This window comes from Haliotis cracherodii, unplaced genomic scaffold, assembly GCF_022045235.1.
Source record: "Haliotis cracherodii isolate W230 unplaced genomic scaffold, xgHalCrac1.p SCAF_19, whole genome shotgun sequence".
NCBI classification, from domain to species: Eukaryota; Metazoa; Mollusca; class Gastropoda; order Lepetellida; family Haliotidae; genus Haliotis; species Haliotis cracherodii.
Genome location: NW_027266274.1, coordinates 9087096 through 9109254, shown reverse-complemented (window position 1 = coordinate 9109254; position 22159 = coordinate 9087096). Strand labels below are relative to the sequence as shown.

Here is a 22159-nt window from a genome sequence, read left to right as displayed (position 1 = left end):
ATACCAACGTTGTATTTCAGAGCATCGGATGGCCTGTATACGACGACGAACCTTCTCCTTGTAAAAGTGACAGACGTCATTGACGAAAAACCAGTCATAACAGTCAGCAACCCAGTCACCCTGCTGGAGGAGATGCCTATCGGGACTGACGTCAGTTGGACGTTTGACGTCACAGACAAGGATGTCACAGACAACCTTCTGTATTCTCTAAGTGGTAAGCCCCCGTGAAGAGTGAGTTAGTGTGTCAAGTCATAATTATGTATATGAGTCCTAGCACACTGTTTTAGAACCAAAAGATTCCACAGTCCAAATACATGTTTAGGAAACGTGTCGGCCATCTTGAATATTTGTACATTTGTCAAAAGTCAAAACCATTCAGTAGCTATCGTGAACTACTTTTTTTAGTAGAAAAATAGTATGGCCCTAACTAACATATGACTCACTCAGGGCAATTAATTTTTTATTTACCTTTTGCATGTGATGTTTACGAATGACAGCGCACCAAAGTCACTGAAACGGACGTACAATGTTCACTAAAAGATGATTAAAACGTAATTGTTTCCCGATGCTATTTCCTCCACTAATCCCGACCCACTGAGTTACCTGTTTATCCAGTGATCATCAAAATGTTAAATACACTGTTGTTTGTATGAAAAGACTTTTATAAAAGTCGTTCTAAATGAAGAATGTTTGAATACCTACAGGAACTGATAAAGAGTATTTCAATATCAACCCTGACACCGGAGAATTGACCGTTTCTATGCGACTAGATAGAGAGGTAAAGGCCAACATCGACCTTACTCTTCAAGTAGAGGATTCATCTGGCCTTTTTACCGAAGCGGACATGTTCTTCACTCTTGCCGACGTTAACGACATGGCGCCGTCGTTTAATGCTAACATCCACGTTGTGTACACTACGGAGGGACAAGGCGATGGTTTGTTTGTTTGTTTTTTGGTTGTTTAATGCCGCACTCAGCAATATTCCAGCTCTGTGACGGCGGTCTGTTATTAATCGAGTCTACACCAGACAATCCAGTGAATGACATCATGAGCATCGATCCACGTAATTGGGATACGATGACATGCACCAACCAAGTCTAACCCGATCCCGTTAGTCGCCTCTTACGACAAACATAGTCGCCTTTTACGGCAAGCATGGTTGCTGCAGACCTATTCCACCCCGGATCTTCACGGGTCGACAAGGGGATGATAAAAATGTAAATAAGGGTGTACATTTTTAAAGTATTGATGATTTAACTATATATTTACAGTATGAATATTATATATGGGATTTGATTCCACAACCAGATGATCCTGTCACGGATAAGGGAAACAACCCACTTCATGGTTTGCTAAAGACCAATGCTAACCCAGATCTTTACAGGCGCTCAGGCACCCTATCCCAGGGGCGTAAACAAGAAGTACTATTAAGACTGTGCAGGGCTGACATAACTCAGTGTAGCGAATATGGTTTTATGAGGCCTTCAACAAGATTCCTGAAATGACGGACACCAGAAATGGGCTTTACACATTGTAACCAGGAATCTTAACCAGATCTTCGGCGTGACAAGCGAATCCACTTGTCTACCCCACTGCCCCTGACATACATAGAGTTTGGTCAGTTACTGCATCCACCACTCTCTGTCGTAAGACCGCCACCGTGGTCTAGTGGTAGAGCGTCTGCCCGGAAAGCGAAAGTTTGCTGGTTCGATTCCCGGCATACCAAAATATGTTAAAAGATGGTACCTGTTGTTACCCTGTCTGGCGCTCGGCATTAAGGGGCTAAAACAAGGACTGGTCGGCTCGGAGTCAGTATACTGTGTCTAAGTGGGGTAGTCATGTTAAACTGCGCTGTGGTATCTCAGTGGGCTAGCACTATAAAATTGGCAGTAGTCCGGACTAGGACAAGCAGCTACACACACACACACGCACGCACACATGCACGCACGCACGCACGCACCCCCCCCCCCCCCCCCACACACACACACACATGCATACACGTCGCTATATAAGTACAATAATCTTGAACGCGACGTTAAACTCAATGTGACCTCACCACAAACAACATGTCATAAAGAAGCATATATGTGAATATTTGTAAATAAACACATTTTATGTAATGACATGTTAACTATTTCAGTTTTACATATTATTGATATAATTAACATATTTCCTTCAAAGTGGATCTGATGACGTTAGTTGTTACTGATCAAGACGAAGCATACAACGCCGCCTTTGACGTCACTATAACTTCCGGTAACGATGGCGGCGAGTTCTGGTTGGATGGCCTCGTTCTGAAATGCGACAGCTCGATGATGGACTATGAGACCGCCTCAGTGAACAACTACACCTACATCTTGTCTGTACAGGCTGTGGATAAGCCCACTGACGGCGGTAGTCTGACTGGGTCGACCGTTGTGATCGTTCATGTAGGTGGCGCTGATCGATATCGGCGATCCATTTCTGTTTTGCCCGATTATTTTTCCCGTTGGGTGTTTTCTTCTCGGGGAGAATCAACAATGTCCAATTTGAAAAAAGAGAGGACGCGATCGAAACGTTGCTACAATTTGAAATAGACCCTCTCAGTGTGTGAATGATTTCAACGTTGCTTAAAATTGTACAGTGCCTCAGTCTAGACTAGTATTTAGAAATAATGAAATAAAGCTGTTGTTACAAATATATATTTAGGTTTAAAATCCCCATGACTGTCACGAGAGTCGACGTGGGTGTTTAGAATGTAAGGCCGATTGTTTGTCATGGTAGCCTGTCCAGCCCAGTTCGGTAAGGGAGGAAACTTGACTTTTATAGTCAGTTAACTCCCTTGCCTCGGAAAATGAACGTTTTCACGAACGATGAAAATTGCAATTTTAGAGTGACAAAGTGACTTATAAAATCTTTTCTCCATCCACACAGGTTCAACCCCAGAACGAGTTTGAGCCTGCGTGGGAGTACCCCGTGCTGGACGTGGATGGGGGTTTCCCACAAATACATGTCGACGAGAACATTGCAACCGGATATGTCGTCATCACCTTCGACGCGAGAGATCAGGATGCTGGGATTGATGGTGACGTCACATATGACATCATTTCGGCTACGGATGGTAGGTCGATGTACATGGGGGACCATAATTCTTTTCTTGTTTCCGGATCAGTCTGTGTTATAGGCACTGGGGGCTGACCATTTGATATTTGATATGTGATTTTGTGATTTTATAAAATAAGACAGAAATTGTCACCGAAAATTCCCTTTAATTATACTTCAAACTGTTGAAGAAAATATATTGCCTATCACAACAATTACATTGTTGCAAACTGTGTTTTTTCTTTAAAAAAATTATAGCTCATAGTTTTAAATATAAAAAAAAGTATCTGGTTTTGAAGCTGTATCTGAACAAATATCTGAACTACAGGCAAAATCCAAGGCCCCCTACAAAATTCCAAATGGTCGGTCAAACGATCAGTTGAGAATAACAACTGTCTAACTTAAAAAGATCCGTACTGAAACTACATAATAGTTTACCTATTGTGGCAACGCCCATTCATGTTACCCCTGAATACCCGGGATAGAATAGGTCTTCAGCAACCCATTCTTGCCGCAAGAGGCGACTATGCTCGTCGTAAGCGGCGTCTAACGGGATCGGGTGGTCAGGCTTGCTGACTTGGTTGATGCATGTCATCCTTTCCCAATTGCGTGGATCGATGCTCATGATGTCAGTCACTGGATTGTCTGGTCCAGACTGATTATTTACAGACCACCGCCATATAGCTGGAATATTGCTGAGTGCGGCATTAAACAACAAACAAACACATTTTCATCAATATCAGATCTTTGTCTCCCGAGGCATCACCTCTTACCATCACGTCACCTCCTGGAGGGTTTTGTCATATCGTGACGGAGAGAAGGGTGAAATATGTGATTTTAATGCATTTAACTAATGATGATACATACATAATCGTCATGATATACTTTAATAAACAAAACCCCCGCTTGACAGAAAACAGCATTGACAGAAGCAACCTCTTCACTCTGGACAAAAACCAAGGCATACTTCGAACATCCGGGAAACTTGACTTCGACCAATCAACAGGTGGCTTTGAGTCCGTGTCCCTCGTAGTCCAGGCTACAGATGATGGAGCCGTGCAGAAATCTACAGAAGGAATTCAAGTTATTCTTTTGTACAACGTGAACGACAACCCGCCCCACTTCACAGATGCGCCGTCCGAGGTGGAGGTCAAGGAAAATCTGGACATTGATGTTGTGATCCTGGACCTTCAAGTTGCCGACCATGATGGGGATGCAGTGACCTTGGCGCTGTCTGGCAGTGATGCGTTCCAGATTGTCGGAACCAGTATCACCCTCCAACATCAAGTAGACTTTGAGTCCAGACAGTGTCACACTCTAACAGTAAGGTAAGGAAATAACAAAACAGTGTGTTCAGCCGCTCCATCTCCTGTTGGGGTTTCAGCATCTTGATGTAAGGCCTCACTCATCTACTTCAAAGCAGACATAAACGCTTGATTAAATTCAAAACGGCAACGCCAGATAATGGCCTGGATTACCTGTCGAAACAGATTCCATTAGGCGTAAAAGGTTGGTTGGTTGGTGTGTTGTTTAACGCTGCACTCAGCAATATTCCAGCTATATGACGGCGGTCTGTAAATAATCGAGTCTGGACTAGACAATCCAGTGATTAATATCATGAGCATCGATCCACACAATTGGGATCGATGTCAAGCATCAACCAAGTCAGCGAGCCTGACCACCCGATCCCGTTAGTCGCCTTTTACGACGAGCATTGGTTGCTGAAGACCCCGGAATCTTCACGGGTCAGGCGTAAAAGGCGAAATAGTGATGAAACATAGATGAACTGAATATATGATCACTGAAAGTTAGTGATGACAATATGTTCTCGAAAAGGGTTCACGGGACCTGTTCTACTGGTAGCACCGCCATTCAGAGCAGGTAAAATAAAGAACACAAGCGTTGTGTTCCTGCGTTTTGGCTAACTGAAACATATAGATTTAGTATAACAGACTGGTTAACAGACTACGTGGGAAAAAATACTTGTATTTATTCTTGTATTTTAATTATTTCTTCATTCATAAAATTTTGCATGAACCTTGATAATAAAAAAAATGCCTTTGTCCGAAACTGATTCACTTTCATTTAAGTTTCTGTTGCCTGCAAACACAAAAAATGAACCTCATAATTGCCTTCATAATAAGGATTGAGACAAAGATTTAAAATAATCTTTTTATATTCTCCCGAAGTGCCTCGGACGGAACTCACGTAAGCAACATCTCTCTCACCATCCATGTCTTGAACGTCGTGGACGAGGCACCGGAAGTAACTTTATTACCTCCCCTGACTCTGATTGAAGAACAGCCTATAGGAATTGGAGTTGGATGGTTCTTCTCTGTCAGTGACCCGGATGTGAACGACACTGTCACATATACGTTGTCAGGTATGTATCGAATTGCATGACAGACTGATGTTTATTTACTTTTATATGGTTATATTTAGTAACAAAACTAAAAAGGGTATTTTGAAGGCTCGTGTTGTATGTTAGGGGTGTTTTGAACTCTTAAGTTCTCCATCGGTCCCGAGGGGGGCAGGGGTTGATGTACCTTCAAGGTTAGTTTATGTCACTAACATAGAGGATCAGCCACCCACGTCACCCTAGGGACCGTTGGACAACACCTATTTATATGGTACGTTGTTTGTTTGTTTGTTTGTTTGTTGTTTAACGCCGCACTCAGCAATATTCCAGCTATATGACGGCGGTCTGTAAAGTAATCGAGTCTGTACAAGACAATCCAGTGGTTGACATTATGAGCATCGACCCACGCAATTGGGATGGATGACATGTATCAACCAAGTCAGCAAGCCTGACCACCCGATCCCGTTAGTCGCCTCTTACGACAAGCATAGTCACCGTTTACGGCAAGCATGGGTTGCTGAAGACCTATTCTGTCCCGGAATCTTAACGGGTCTTATATTTTATGGTACGTAGGTATACGTCGTATGCATGCACACATTGGTCCGATTCGGAAAGAATACCACAGTTCGGCATATATCCACTTCGTTCATAGTGTTATTCCCCCTTGATCTATTTCATTCGGAAAATATTTGACTTGATCATTGTGACTAATAAACACATGGTTATGATAAAGTTGGAATAGCACAACGGATTTTCTTCGAGTAGAAATTTTTTTTATGATTATGGAAATGTTTATTGTACATTATCATCATCATCATCATCATCATCATCATCATCATCATCAACATCAACAAAAAAATAAAAAAATAATGACCATTATGTTATTGCATGCAGGATCCGGTGCGGATAATTTTAATTTGGAATCGTCCGGAGAACTGACCATTGCTAAACGAATTGACCGTGATAGCCCTGGGGATGTGTCCTTCATCGATGACCTACTTCTAACCGTCACCGACTCCGCCGGCCTTCAGACCTCTGTCAGCTGGAACCTCACCGTCGTCGACATGAACGACAACGCACCTGTGTGTGACGTCACAGGGCAGGTGAACATCACGGAGAATTCGGATGAAGGTACAGTGTTCTCTCGCTATTGCACCCTTGAATATAGCGCTAACTCGGTTATAGTGCGCGGTATCTCATGGCCCCTCAAATGAATTACGAATGTTTAGGATGGTTATGAAAACTGTCCCGGATGCGTCGTTAGCCACATTGAAACAAGAGACAAGAATTCTACATCGATACCATTGCGGCTTGTTTTATCGAGCGAATTAGTGAGTATTATTTTACGTCGCTTTTAGCAATATTCCAGTAATATCATGACGGGGGACACCGGAAAGGATGTTCACACTGTGTACCCACGTGAGGGTTTAAGTAAGTATTATGTGACTATAGTATCACAAGACAAACATTGTGATCCTTATCGAGAGATAGGTTTATGTTTTGGTATATGTTTTGTAACTTTATCGCAACGTTATGTAAACAATGTGTTAGTGTCGCTTTAAGTCTAACATAATGATAATATCTATTTACGACGTATTTTTTGTGATACTATTCGTAAAATATATGTAGTAAAATTACTACAATTTCACGTTCACATCCTCGCGAATCATATACGTAGAAACGTTATGACACTTTAATGTTATTTAAAAAAAATATTGATTAAGGTGATTATCAAACCGAAGACATCCCTACTGGAGTGGATTCATTGCTACTTGCAGGTATCGTCATCGCCGACATTGCCTGCACCGACCTGGACAGTGGGGAATATGAGGTTGTGGTACTAGATCTGGGGACAGCGACCAACCAGTTCCAGATCTCTGGAACCCAACTTATGACAGGGGGAGACCCCATAGACTACGAGGGCATTGGTGACTGGAACTTCGTGTACAACGTCAAAATTGTGGCCGTCGACAACCCCGCTGGTGAACCACGTCTCACCTCGACGTCTATCGTCACGGTCAAGGTATTGTGGCCCGGCATATCGTAAACTAGAATTTAAAAAAAATATACCTATTATTTTTTGTTCCTCTAAACTATTGTTTGAGGAACAGGTTGTCCAGCAAGTCGCTCTGGAGAATTTTGATCTTTGCTGCCAGGATCCTTTGGTTCAGATCCAGTATTCGACCACACCATGTATACGAGTCCGTGTATACTCTCCAGGGAGTTGAGAATGATAAAACGGGAATGCAAGCGGATCCACTGGTCGGGGAACAAATATAACGGCATTTGAGCAGATGCTAGTACCTGGATACCCACAGTATATAAATTATATATATATGTAGACGAGGTATCGTCATCAGCATCCATTGTCAGACGCTTCAGAGAATATTTTAAAATTTCAACTGAATAAATCCGAACATAGTTGATAATTATTGTGTAACGATTGAATCTGTGTCTAAAATGTCTAAATTGTCTAACAATTTTGTTTGATAGCAAGAGAATTATTACTTGTTTGTTTATTATGGGGATTAATGATAAAGCTGAAATGACCATCAAGGATTCAAGTCCGTGGCCCTGAGAACGCAGAATGTCTCTTATAGTAGGCACCCTACGTATATGACCACACGGTTACTGCATTGCTCAAGGGGCGTTCAGTGTAGCTACGTGGATAAAGCGTTCACTTGTCACGCCGAAGGTCCGGGTTCGATTCCCGAAATGAGTACGATGTGTGAAGCCCATCCATCGTGTCCCTCGTCATGATATTGCTGAAATATTGCTGAATTATGTGTTACTATTCTCACTCACTCATTTAATACAGTATGAGACAATTAGTAAAACCTTCATGTGCCAACTTGTGATTGACTTTCGCTTCTCGTTTGATAAGGAAATTGTTTTTTATTTATTTATTAATTTATCATCATCATCATCATCATCATCATCATCATCATCATTAAATGACTATCACCGTTGAAGCCACTGTAGACGACGAAAGAAATAAACAATTCGCTTTGTCATCTACTGTGACGTCAGTAATCACTTTGCCGAGTTTCAAACATGGTTGACACGTGATTGAGCTTGTTGAGCACATTACTTGGATCTTCAGGTCCTTCCTGTGAACGAGCACACACCGGTGTTTAAGGATATTGTTGGCGACGGCCACTTTGTCGAAGTCTCCGTTGCTGAAGATGCTGATGTAGGAACTGTTGTCAACACGTTCGTGGCGACAGACGTTGACCTTGGCAGTGATGGCCACGTGACTTATGGCATCCAATCAGTGATTTCAGGTGAGACATTTTGGAAGAATTCACGACTAGCAGTGACGTCACATAAGAAACATTCACAGAACGTTTCACACGGCAGACGGATTTTGTTTCCTTACAGATTTGTTTAGAAATGTTCAAATATTGACAAACAGTTCAATGTGCTTTGTTTGATTGTTTGTTTTTTGTTTAACGCCGCACTCAGCAATATTCCAGATGGCGGTCTGTAATTTATCGAGTGACAATCCAGTGATTAACATCATGAGCATCGATATTCGCGATTGTCTGTTCGATAACATGCACCAACCAAGTCAGCGAGCCTGACCACCCGATCCCGTTAGTCACCTCTTTCGACAAGCATAGTCGCCTTTTACGGCAAGCATGGGTTGCTGAAGACCTATTCTACCCCGGATCTTCACGGGTCTTGATTGTCTTGAAATAGTTCCGCCTCTGTGCTGGAATCCAGGAAAATGTCGAAAGCTGGTAGGAGTCGGTGTTTCAAAATACGTATCCACTCGCCATCTTGTCAAACTGCGTTTAGAAACTGTCCCATCCAGACCATTCTAGAAAGATCTAGTCTGCCATGTTGATGTACGTAACAAGGGCAAATAACTTTTGTACAAAACCTTTCTGGAAAACTGCATTTGCTGGCCACGGCAATACTTAACACATTGAAGTAGTTCATTCATTTGTGTCCCTGACAATTACTACAAATATTTTTACAACAGTTAAATCTTTCACCCAGTGACCGCTGAAATTACTTTAACATTACACCGTAGTTGTCAACAGTTCCGTTAATTATAACTATACACTGGCTCTAGACTCTAGATTCTAGAACATTTATGAATCTGCTCTTACAAACACAAGGACAAGAGGTGAAGGTTGTGAGGATATATATGATCGTGATTGTTCTGGATGTATGCTTAGTTTAATTCTGAATTACTTTATTAAAAAAATGTTAAAAATCTTATCTCAAAGAGTACAAGATGCAGATAAACTTTGGTAGTAGATTTAACAACCCATTTGTATCTAATTATGAACTTGTTTTCTTGAATTAAAAAAAATATATTACAGTTTCTCTATACCATACATTTCATACTGTTCTCTCAGGGGCGGTCGGGTAGCCTAGTGGTTAAAGCGTTATCTCGTCACGCCGAAGACCCGGGTTCTATTCCCGACATGGGTAAAATGTGTGAATCCCATTTCTGGTGTCCCCCGCCGTGATATTGCTGGAATATTGCTAAAAAAGGTGTAAAACCTCACTCACTCACTCACGCACTCACTCACTCACTCATACTGTTCACTCACGTCGAACTACTACATCACACAGCCATACTATGTAATATGAAGATCACTTATGAAACAGACAAAATGTCCTAGCTTCAGGGCTGTATTTTGTCTGAATCTACCAGTGAACTACAGTGCCATTGCACTACAAAGTGAGCAGGCGTAACTAGAATCTTAACATGTGCCCTGCTGATCCTTGCTGACCTCCCAGACTTTGTGTGAAACTTAATATGAATGCACTGAATACATGACACGTTTTATAGATAGTAAAATCAACATGGAGATGAAGCTATAAGTGAGTGATAAAGAATAAAAGAAGTTGCTATCGCAAAAAAGTGTCATGTATTCATGTTCTTCCATCTCCAAAATGCCTATCGATGACTTCATGAATGCGCCGGTGAATGACCCTGAACTGTTTTCTAGATTCTGGCGTGCAGCAAGACGGTTTGTTTACCATCGATGCCTCATCTGGGCAGCTGAGAGTTTCTAGCCAGCTGGACGCTGATGCCGCAACAGGCGGCGTCAACTACTACACCGTCAACATCACTGCCACGGACGCAGGCTCTTCCCCTCGCTCCACCCATGGTGCATTGCGCGTGGTGGTAACGGGGACTAATGACAATCCGCCCGTGTGGAACATCACTGATCAGGAAATTGACGTTTTTGAAAACGCCAGTGTCGGACAGGACGTCGTCTATCTGATGGCTGATGACGTCGATGGAGGTGCAGTGACCTTCAGCACTTTTGATACCAAGTTCAAGGTTGACGGGTCAATGTTGAAGGTCGAACAACAACTTGACTTTGAGTTTCAACGGTGTCATACACTTACAGTCAGGTATTTAAAAAAATAAATATAAACAATTTCTGTGTCAAAAGATCAAAACTGCCGAATGGTAAATACACTGATGAAACGAAAAGAAAAATGAAAATTATAGTGAAATAAGCTTTACTCTCAGTGCATTTGAAATGTCAGAATGAATGTTGAGATGTGTTTATGCGCATTGTTTCCAATGCGTATTTGGTAAACAAGGCAGGGAACCATGATATTATATCATGTTTCTCAATTGTCTGTGTCTTAAACTAAATATTCCCTTATTAATTTCCACCAGTATGTAAAATACAATGCCGGGCAAAAGAATGTATACACTTGAAAATTGAATTTGACCCGAAATATTGCAAACGTTATCAAAACGTTCCTGGTTACTTGGCTGTAAACAGTCGCCGAAAAACTGCTAACTTTAGGTCTTAAGACACAGCTACCCGTAACAAATACATTACCACTGAATAACCATTTCTTGTTTGTTTCATTTTAACCACCATCAAACAAGGTTGTACACTTTCTTTTGCCCGGTCGTGTATTATCTTAACATATTTTTACCTGTAACGAAATGGGCGTGCGTAAAATAAAATCCCGAAACTTTTTTCCACATTGACATTTTAGGATGATTAGTCAACGATGTATATGCAGCTATTATCCAAACAGCTTCAGCCGTGTTTTTTTGTTTCAATCGTAAAAAAGCTATTTTGTAACATTTTGATATTTGCCTGCTAACACCAAATTGCCACTCAGCGCCACAGATGGAAAGTACACGGTGGACCAAACTCTTGTAGTCAATGTCTTGGACTCCAACGACGAGACTCCTGTTGTCACGGTTACCAAGGTGATATACATTCCCGAAGAGATTCCAGTGGGGACGGACGTCGCGAGAGGCTACTTTGTCAGCGACGCGGATGAGAACGACACCCTCACCTTCAGTCTACAAGGTTTTAATCTTTTGATAATCCGATTGTATCATCCAGGAAAGTGGAAGTTGCCGAGTGGCACATTTTACTCATGTTCGCAATAGTGAGGGTATACGGTATATTTTGCCCAAACAGTAACTGGTAGAACACCAACCCTGCCTGCGTGTTGATTTTGATCTAAATCGAGTGTGTTGGGTTTAATGCCGCTTTTAACAGTATTCCAGTTACATCAAGGCGTATCTGCTTTATATGGGAGGAAAGCCCGAAGTGATGCAGGTCTTTGACGTTTACCTCTTTGGTGATGACAAACCAAGAAAAGTTATCGGGAAAAACCGAGAATCGAACGATCATGACTTCCTGGAATGCCCAAGGGGGGAAACTCTGCACAGCTAATTGTGGCACCTTAGACGACTGGGCCACCTGTGTCCCATCTTAATTGAGTGGTTACCGAGCATTTTGTCATTTTTTAAGAACACCCAGTTTATGCTCCACCAGGTGGCGACAGTGACTTGTTGGTCATCAATGGTACAACTGGTCAGCTGTCCCTCGAGCGACGACTTGACTTCGAGACTTTAACATCAGCGTCACTGGACGTTAAGTTGCTCGTCACTGACGTAGCCGGCCATACCGGGACACAAACTCTGGATATAGTCGTCACTGACGTCAACGATAACACGCCTACCTTCTCCAGTGCTATACATAGGGTGAAGGTAACAGAGCAAGCGGCAGCAGGTAGACACTTGATATACTTTTATATCTAATATATGCATTAATACACTCTACAATAGGATACAGCAACCCATGCTTGTCGTATGAGGCAGCTAACGGGATTGGTTGATGTACTTCGTCGTATCCAAATTGCGTGGATCGATGGTCGTGATATCAATCACTGGATTGTCTGGTCAAGACTCGATTATTTAAAGACCGCCGTCATATAGCTGGATTATTGCTGAGTGAGTAAAAAACAAACAAATCATACATTTGAAACAGAGAATATTAAATGTACTGTTAGAATAGATGGTTTTGCATCGATGATCGCAGTTGGGATAAGATAACACATAACATCGACAGGGCCTTTTACGGCAAGCATGGGTTACTGAAGACCTATTCTTGGGTCTCATATATATATGACTATGACATATCTATTTAAAATAAAATAAAGGACATACTCAGTTTTTATTCTCGATTTGAGTTATATTGTTCGTTGTATATAATTTCATCTCATGACACAAGTCAAGATAATCAAATTAGGGAACATAATTTTACATTTCGATTTAAATGTAAAAGGATAAATAATAGTCTGAAACGAGACATAGTTCATGACAGGTCACGTGTTCAGTATCGCGAGTGAGTGAGTGAGATGGGTTAAGCGCCGCTTTAAACAGTATTTCAGTTAATCATAGCGTGTCCACTTATTCTGGGTAGGCCTTTTCTATTTTGGTGAAACCTACAGTCACACATATGATGCTTTTAAACCAGTTATCATAATCATGATGAATCCTGGATTTGAACCTTTTTCAGCGGATCTTCATTCGTGATCACTCTACTCACAGCAAAAATATTGTTTGTTTGTTGTTTAACGCCGCACTCACAATATTCCAGCTATATGACGGTGGTGTGTAAATGATCGTGTCTGGACCAGGCCATCCAGTGATTGACATCATGAGCATCGGCCCACGTAATTGTATCAACCAAGTGAGCGAGCCTGAACCCTCGATCCCGTTAGTCGTCTTTTTACGATAAGCAGGGGTTGTTGAAGATCAGTTTAAACCCGGATCTTCACGAGTACAGAGCAAAAATAATTATCATCAAATAAGAAAGTGTAGTAATATATTTAATACGATTGATTCAGAGACCGATCTGCTGACGCTCGAGGCTACGGACGCTGATGATGGCATAAATGGCGAGTTTAGCTTCAACATCACCGACGGCAACCCGCACAACTTGTTCCGACTTGACGGAAACGTCCTCTACGCACAACCCATGGACTACGAGGAAGCAGAGGCAGTCGACTTCACGTATTCCGTCACTGTCACCGTCGTCGACCACGCAACAGATGCCAGAACGGGCGTCACCGTAGTCGTAGTTGAGGTAGGATATAGCAATAGTCCATAAATTGGGATTCACACGTTGTACCTGTTTTGGGAATCGAACCTGGGTCTTCGGCGTGACGAACGAACGCTTTAACCACTGGGCTACCCCACCGCCCCTTTTAGAAGTGTCATGCAATTGCGGATGCAGGTTTATGGTTTCAAATAATTCAAACTATGTTTTATTGTAAAACAATCTGTGAAACAGTGACAAAACCAAAGCTTAACTTTATCTGCATACCCAAATAGATAATCCCGGAGAATGAATATGACCCTGTACTGGAGAATGTTACCGAAAAGAGCCTTCTGGAAGACACTGAGCCTGGTTTTGAAGTCCTCACCGTTCACGCGACTGACGCGGACCTCGGAGAAGACGGCGTAGTGACGTATGACATTACGTCAGTTCTCTCGGGTAGGCGGGTTTGGAGTTTTTTAGTCCCCGTGACAGATGGTAATGGACGACACACGTTATGAAAGACTGTATGGATGCCAGAATGTGTGTATTTTCCGAGCAAGAAAGATATAATTGTATGGATTCTGACACAAATATTTGACACTCAGCGTGTGATAGACTCACGGAAGTATTAAGTTAATAGGAAAAGGTTTAGTGAGGATACCATGTCTTCCCTGAAACATACAAATGTCAATAAACTAAATTAATTAAAGTAACGCTTAGTCTCTGAATAGAAATCTTTTGATGGAAACAAAAAGCTTCGAAAAGGAGCCCCAGTGAGAAAGGAGATTCAGAACCTGAGGAAAATCTAGACTTGTTTCATTTAGTGCTTTAACATAACCGAAATGAGTGGGCAGAAGGGAAAATAGTATAGTTCATGAGCTATGAGACTCTGAATTCATATACTAGTATATGATGTGACGTCATATCTGGTGGTCTTATCTTTTCACTCGTTTTGAGACTTGAATAACTCCCTTACTCCACAACCAAAGGAAAATAATATTAAGCTTACAAGATTTAATAAGTTCAACCATGTCAATAATAATTTTTGAAATAATCCCCGCGGCCCGGATTATTGTTTTGCAGATTTAAACACTGATGCTCCTGAGAAATTCACCATTGATTGTGACACTGGCGTTCTGACAACGACAACGGAGTTAGACTTTGATCCATCCACTGGAGGTGCAAGTTACTATGACATCACCATCACCGCCACAGACAAGGGAACAGTTCCTAGAACATCAACAGCAGTAATGCGAGTGAACATCAACGACATCAACGACATAGCACCGGCGTTTAAAGATGTCTCCTACACCGCCAACGTGGGCTGCAACGACGATGAGGGTAGGGAGCTCATGACGCTGAAGGCAGATGACGAAGACGGACCAAGGGTGGACTATACCATTGATGCCAATACTTACCTAAATGTCAATTCAGTATCAGGGGCGGTAACTCTGTTGGACTTCCCCGCGGGCGACGCTGTTTCGGATCTGGCTCAGTCAGTGATTGTGACAGTGTCCGATGGCGACCTTGAGGGGAAATGTCACTTGCTGGTGCTGTTTGAGAATTGCGGTATGTTGTCACTAGCAGCAGATCTTGTTCATATTTATATCTATATGTATTTGTAGAGTTAGAGTGCAGAGCAGAAGGTCGGTGGTTCGATCCCCAGCGCGTCAAAACAAAATACGACCTGATATGGTACTTGTTGTTACCCTGCCTGGCGCTCGGCATTTAGGGGATAAAAAAGGACTTGTCGGCTCTTAGTCAGTATAATGTGCCTGAGTGGGTTATCCATGTTAAACTGCGGCATGGCATCTCAGTAGGCTAACACTATAAAAGCGACCGGACTAGTACAAGCACACACACACACACACACACACACACACACACACACACACGTGCATGAACATCGATATATAAGTGCGACGTTAAACCCCATTTCATCTCACCCCACCTGTATTCAGTTCTAACAACACTAGGTTCCCGCACCAGGATCCGCTGATCTTGGGTTCGAATCCCGAAATCGCCACGATTGTGATATTTGGTTTCTGAACACTGTGCATTATAACCCGAGCGCTCACGGTCACGTTTTGGCTAGCATGCCTTGAAATAGGTAATAATTGCTGTTCAAAGCGGCGTTAGACCCAGCTCTCTCACTAATTAATATAAACATCGCGTCGTCATCCGAACAATACCAATGTAATTTGATACCATAAACGTTTAGATATGGCCGCTGTTCTATAGCTTGAATTCAGGTTCGTTATATAGCACCCCCGGTTTCCAGCAACTTGAGCCTGTCGTACGACAATGTGATTGACATTTTCAGATAACACAACGTCTGTTTCAATGACAACGTCTGCGACAACGTCTGTGACAACTACAACAACAAACACCCCGTGCCCAAATGTGACGTGCAACTGCAACAGCAATACGACGGTTAACGGTGAGTCATGAGAAGGAGTAGTTTTGTAATCTCATAAATTTCCAAATGCACGCCTACAATACATGTATAAGTATTACGATATAAAACCTCTCGGGATGTCGGGTTAGAATAAGCCGAAACCTACGCTGGTCGGAAGATGCGGTTCATCAGGCTCTGTGATTTGGTTGATGCGTGTCATCGTACACCGACGTCGTAGATCGTTGTTCATGATATCAATCACTGGACTGTCTGGTCCAGACTCAATAATTTACAGGCTACCTTCATATCGTCGAATGTTGCTAATTGTGGAGTTATGTTTGTATGTTTGTATGTTTGTTTCTATCGCCACACTCAGCAATATTCCAGCTATATGACGGCGGTCTGTAAATAATCAAGTCTGGAATAGACAATCCAGTGATTGATATCATGAGCAATTGCGATCCACGCAATTGGGATCGATGACATGCATCAACCAAGTTAGCGAGATTGACCACCCGATCCTGTTTACAGCAAGCAAGGGTTGCTGAAGACCTATTCTACCCCGGATCTTCACTGGCAATTGTGGAGTTAAACAACAAAGAAATATACAAACACGATACAGAAAGATCAGAGGCACAGCCCACCCAGTCGCCTAAGCCTTCTCAGTTAATTAACCTTAATAATTCCCCGGGTTTCACCTCGGGATCTCCTCCCACATTGAGCTGACAGCCGTGAATCATGTATTAATACGTCTACTCAAAATACTTCAGATCCAACTACTTCTGTCACAACCACCACGACAACCACCACGACAACCACACCGAAGACAGCAGCCTGTGTATGCAACAACGCCACATCAGCTGGTAAGTAGAAAGATGTGACGTCATGATTCACCTCATTCTCTCGCTCACTGGTTTTGTTCCACGGATTTGATCATTGTGTTATTCCAGTTGCCTTACTAATTCCAAAAGACGTTGAAAGATACATGTTGCTACCTTGCCTCGCGTTCGACTTAATATAAAACAAGGACTGGTCGGCTCGGAGTCAGTTTACTATGTCCGAATGAGGTACTTACTTTAAACCGGGGTATGGTAACTCAGCAGGCTACCGCAATAAAACCGGCATTTGTCCGAACTTGTACAAGCAGCCACACACAAAACTGCATGCGCGTTGCTATATAAGAGCATTAATCTTGATCCGTTAAGTCATACCAAAAGACGTTAAAAGATGGTACTTGTTGTTGTCCTGTCTGGCGCTCGGCATTAAGAGGCTAAAACAAGGACTGGTCGGCTCGGAGTCAGTACACTGTGTCTGAGTGGGGTATTCATGTTAAACTGCGGCATGGTATCTCAGTGAGCTAGCACTATAAATCGGCATCAGTCCGGACTAGTACAAGCAGCCACACACACACGTGCATGCACGTCGCTATATAAGTGCAATAATCTTAGACGCGACGTTAAACCCCATTTCACCTCACCTTGATCCGTTAAACCTATCTTTACCTCCAGTATTAACGAAAGCTAATCTTAACTAGATATTTAGGTCTTCTGTGAACATATGCGCCCGTGTAACAGTACAGTAGGTATAACAAGTAAAGACAGTGACAATTTGTTGTGACCCATAAATGCATAAATTCACACGATAAACGATCTGTTTTCTAATATTTTACTTCAATATTTAAATGCATTTTGCTTCTTGGTGGTCAGTTAATCAATTTTTATTCATGATATTGATGAGACCCGAGAAGCGCCTGGGTAGAATAGGTCTTCAGCAACCCATGCTTGTAGTAAAAGGTGACTATGCTTGTTGTAAGAGGCAACTAACGGGATCGGGTGGTCAGGCTCGCTGACTTGGTTGATGCATGTCATCGTAGGGTGCACGCGTGGCCCAGTCGTCTAAGGCGCCGCGATTCGCTGTGCAGAGTTGCGTCCCTTGGGCACGCCAGAAACCTATGATTGTGGATTCGAATCCCGGTTCGCCCCGATTATGTTTCTAGTTTTGTCAGCACCATACCCGTGCTCATGGGTTTCACCGTAGTGGTAAACGTCTGAGACCTGCATCACTTCGGGCTTTCCTCCCACATTAAGCTGACACGCCGCGATATAACTGGGATACTGTTAAAAGCGGCGTTAAACCCAACTCACTCACTCACACTCATGTCATCGTATCCCAATAACGTATAGCGATGCTCCTGATGTCAATCACTGGATTGTCTGGTCCAGACTCGATTATTTACAGACTGTCGTCATATAGCTTGAATATTACTGAGTCGGCGTTAAACAACAAACAAACAAACAAGAAAGTATATATATATATATATATATATGTTCTCAGTGTTCTGAGTCGTGCATCCACAAAGGTACAAAGGCAAACCACAGCATGAAACATTGCATTAAGATGCAGATAGCCTCGGTCCAACTCTAGGCGTATATAGTCACCTCTGCCTTCAGCAATAACAATGAACATATATTTTCAGTTTCAAGTACAACGACGAAACCTGTAACCTGTCCAAGCGACGTCACTGCATCCCCCTGTGTGTGCAGCAACAATACAACTGCTGCTGCAGCTGCTGCCGACACAGATGCAGGCGATACAGCTGAGGTGTGGGCCATGCGAGCTCTCGTCGTCGTCATGTCCATGATGATGATGGCGATGGTTGCGGTGTACCTGAAAAGCTCTCTGTACGTATAGATTGTCACGTTCACAACCAGCGTTGTCTCACACTTAAGATAGCGTTTGGTTTTGTCATATTCCACGGCCATTCGTGACCAACTCGTGTTATTCCGGGACAAGCCGAATAGCGACTCGTGCCCCTCTCGTAGCCATTTTTGCGACCGGGATCCGTCTTTGCGCAAACGGGCATACCTAAAACAATTGTCAACTCGTTGCGTAATGGTTCACATATAGTTCCCCACATATCATATATATTTCAGATGCAATTTAAAGCACATCGGGACGTGCGGAGTTATACGGTATGATTGAACACATTTAAATGTGTCTTGGGTATAATTTTAGATGCAAGACATATGTAAAATCAAAAATTATTTCTGAGGGATTCTTTGACGAAGAACTTGAAATCATGCGCGCATTCTGATTGGTTTTTCGTATTTTCGCACATAACATTCATCGATAGGGGGACGAGTCTTCTTGCAGGTCACGGAAAGGGGCGAGTGGTGACGAATGATTCCACGGAATAAGAGTAGGACTGGAACAGAAAGTTGTGATTTCTATATGTTTACAGTAGCCACTAGGGTTTGGCTAGGCTGGCGGTAGTTGCATACGACTACATTCGCTGGACATTCACAGTACCACAATGTCTTTGTCCCTTAATTCATTTCAATTATAATAAAAGTTGTCACAGCCCCACCAACCCACCCATCCACCCCTAAACAAACTATGACCAACGATATTGTTTTTACAAAAACACATAAATAAAAATTAAATGAAATAAATTTCAAAATAAATAAAATACAACATACCTATAACCCCACCAACCCACCCATCCGCTCAAACTATGAACAACAATATTTTTTTACAAAAATACATAAATAAAAATTAAATAAACAAATTTAAAATTAACTAAAAATAAATAAAATACAGCAAACCAATAAATAAATCAATATCAAATAATATATAAATATTAAATATATAAGGGACGCAACCCTGCAACAGCGAATTACGGTGCATCAGATGAACTGAACGACTGGTCCCCGTGGCCCCGTTAGAGACTTGAACCTGCATTGACAGGAATCCCTGTTTATCAATACCAGAGTGATAGCCCTGTCTTTACGTTTGCTAACGTTAATAGGGTGATTTGTTTTCGTATTTTAAGTGTGTTTTTCAATAAACAATTCATGAATTTTGTTTTTGTTTGTTTCAGAACAAAAGTCCCACAATCAACGCCGATAAATAAAGGTAAGGTTGATATTGTATCACGACACAGTGAAACGGGGTGATTAACAGGGTATGGACTGTAAGGGTTTCCTGACTAACGGAGTGTGGACTGTAAGGGATTCCTGACTAACAGAGTCTCGACTCTAAGGGATTCCTGACTAACAGGGTCTTGACTGTAAGGGATTCCTGACTAACAGGGTCTCGACTGTAAGGGATTCCTGACTAACAGGGTATCGACTGTAAGGGATTCCTGACTAACAGGGTATCGACTGTAAGGGATTCCTGACTAACAGGGTCTCGACTCTCAGGGATTCCTGACTAACAGGGTCTTGACTGTAAGGGATTCTGACTTACAGGGTCTCGACTGTAAGGGATTCCTGACTAACAGGGTCTCGACTGTAAGGGATTCCTGACTAACAGGGTATCGACTGTAAGGGATTCCTGTTGTTGTTTTTACAGGGTTTTGACTGTAAGGGATTCCTGACTAACAGGGTCTCGACTGTAAGGGATTCCTGACTAACAGGGTCTCGACTCTCAGGGATTCCTGACTAACAGGGTCTTGACTGTAAGGGATTCTGACTTACAGGGTCTCGACTGTAAGGGATTCCTGACTAACAGGGTCTCGACTGTAAGGGATTCCTGACTAACAGGGTATCGACTGTAAGGGATTCCTGTTGTTGTTTTTACAGGGTTTTGACTGTAAGGGATTCCTGACTAACAGGGTCTCGACTGTAAGGGATTCCTGACTAACAGGGTCTCGACTCTCAGGGATTCCTGACTAACAGGGTCTTGACTGTAAAGGATTCCTGACTTACAGGGTCTCGACTCTCAGGGATTCCTGACTAACAGGGTCTTGACTGTAAGGGATTCCTGACTAACAGGGTCTCGACTGTAAGGGATTCCTGACTAACAGGGTCTCGACTGTAAGGGATTCCTGTTGTTGTTTTTACAGGGTTTTGACTGTAAGGGATTCCTGACTAACAGGGTCTCGACTGTAAGGGTTTCCTGACTAATAGGGTCTCGACTCTAAGGGATTCCTGACTAACAGGGTCTTGACTGTAAGGGTTTCCTGACTAACGAGTGTTTGATTGAGTGTCATCCAACCCAGACAAAGTGGTCAAAACTCAGTTATTTACAGACCGCCATAAACCAATATGCACTTTCTCACTCACTCTTTTCTATACTCCAGTTCAACCCAGAACGAACAGCGTTGAGAGGGGCATCGGCAGCGATGACTACGGTCTGAAGATTGAAGACTTGTAAGTTCAGTACCCTTATATTTTGTGTCAGTGACAATTACAAAAATGTCTCAGTTGAATGGTACGCGTTGTCATGACAACGTCATATAAGGAAGAATCTTTGAGGTTGTGACTGCCATGCCAATTGTATAGTTAGCCAGAATCTTAGCAAAGTCTTTGATAGGCATTTCGAATTTGGAAGAACATGAATACATGACACTTTTTATAGATAGCATTTTCTTTTCTTTTTTGTCGCGACCTTTCAGAGCTACTTCTCTTTGTCACGGGGGCGGTCGGGTAGCCTAGTGGTTAAAGCGTTCGCTCGCCACGCCGAAGACCCGGGTTCGATTCCCGACATGGGTACAATGTGTGAAGCCCATTTCTGGTGTCCCCCGCCGTGATATTGCTGGAATATTGCTAAAAGCGGCGTAAAACCATACTCACTCACTCACTCTCTTTGTCACGACGTTGCAGAGCTAGAACGGTAAGATGGTTGTTGGTCCTGGTGTTCTTCTGAACGATGCTGTTGCACTGATTGATTGATTGGGCACGGTTGGCCCAGTCGTCAAAGGCGCCGCGATTCGCTGTGCAGAGTTGCGTCCCGTGGGCATGTCAGAAACTTATGATTGTGGGTTCGAATCCCGGTTCGCCCCGATTATGTTTCTAAGTTTGTCAGCACCATACCCGTGCTCGTGGGTTTAACCGAAGTGGTAAACGTCTGAGACCTACATCACTTCGGGCTTTCCTCCCACATTAAGCTGACACGCCGTGATATAACCGGAATACTGTTAAAAGCGGCGTTAAACCCAAATCACTTACTCACCTGATGAAGGAGGAAGAAGGAGCTCTGAAA

The 22159-nt window shown here is 42.7% G+C and overlaps 1 protein-coding gene across 1 annotated transcript in view; it reads left to right on the top strand.

Moving 5' to 3' along the window:
• Positions 1 to 21331, top strand: part of LOC139466924 (protocadherin Fat 4-like) — a 43548-nt gene extending 22217 nt beyond the window's left edge. The window contains exons 9-28 of the mRNA XM_071248648.1: positions 21 to 214; positions 705 to 935; positions 2182 to 2429; positions 2914 to 3100; positions 3995 to 4409; positions 5271 to 5464; positions 6335 to 6571; positions 7219 to 7463; positions 8544 to 8724; positions 10411 to 10822; positions 11558 to 11751; positions 12226 to 12462; positions 13583 to 13821; positions 14070 to 14232; positions 14860 to 15345; positions 16100 to 16216; positions 16945 to 17037; positions 18651 to 18855; positions 20055 to 20089; positions 21258 to 21331. Coding sequence (XP_071104749.1) covers positions 21 to 214; positions 705 to 935; positions 2182 to 2429; positions 2914 to 3100; positions 3995 to 4409; positions 5271 to 5464; positions 6335 to 6571; positions 7219 to 7463; positions 8544 to 8724; positions 10411 to 10822; positions 11558 to 11751; positions 12226 to 12462; positions 13583 to 13821; positions 14070 to 14232; positions 14860 to 15345; positions 16100 to 16216; positions 16945 to 17037; positions 18651 to 18855; positions 20055 to 20089; positions 21258 to 21331 — 4387 coding nt within the window. The remainder of the gene's footprint in view (positions 1 to 20; positions 215 to 704; positions 936 to 2181; positions 2430 to 2913; positions 3101 to 3994; positions 4410 to 5270; positions 5465 to 6334; positions 6572 to 7218; positions 7464 to 8543; positions 8725 to 10410; positions 10823 to 11557; positions 11752 to 12225; positions 12463 to 13582; positions 13822 to 14069; positions 14233 to 14859; positions 15346 to 16099; positions 16217 to 16944; positions 17038 to 18650; positions 18856 to 20054; positions 20090 to 21257) is intronic.
• The last annotated feature ends 828 nt before the right edge of the window (positions 21332 to 22159 follow it).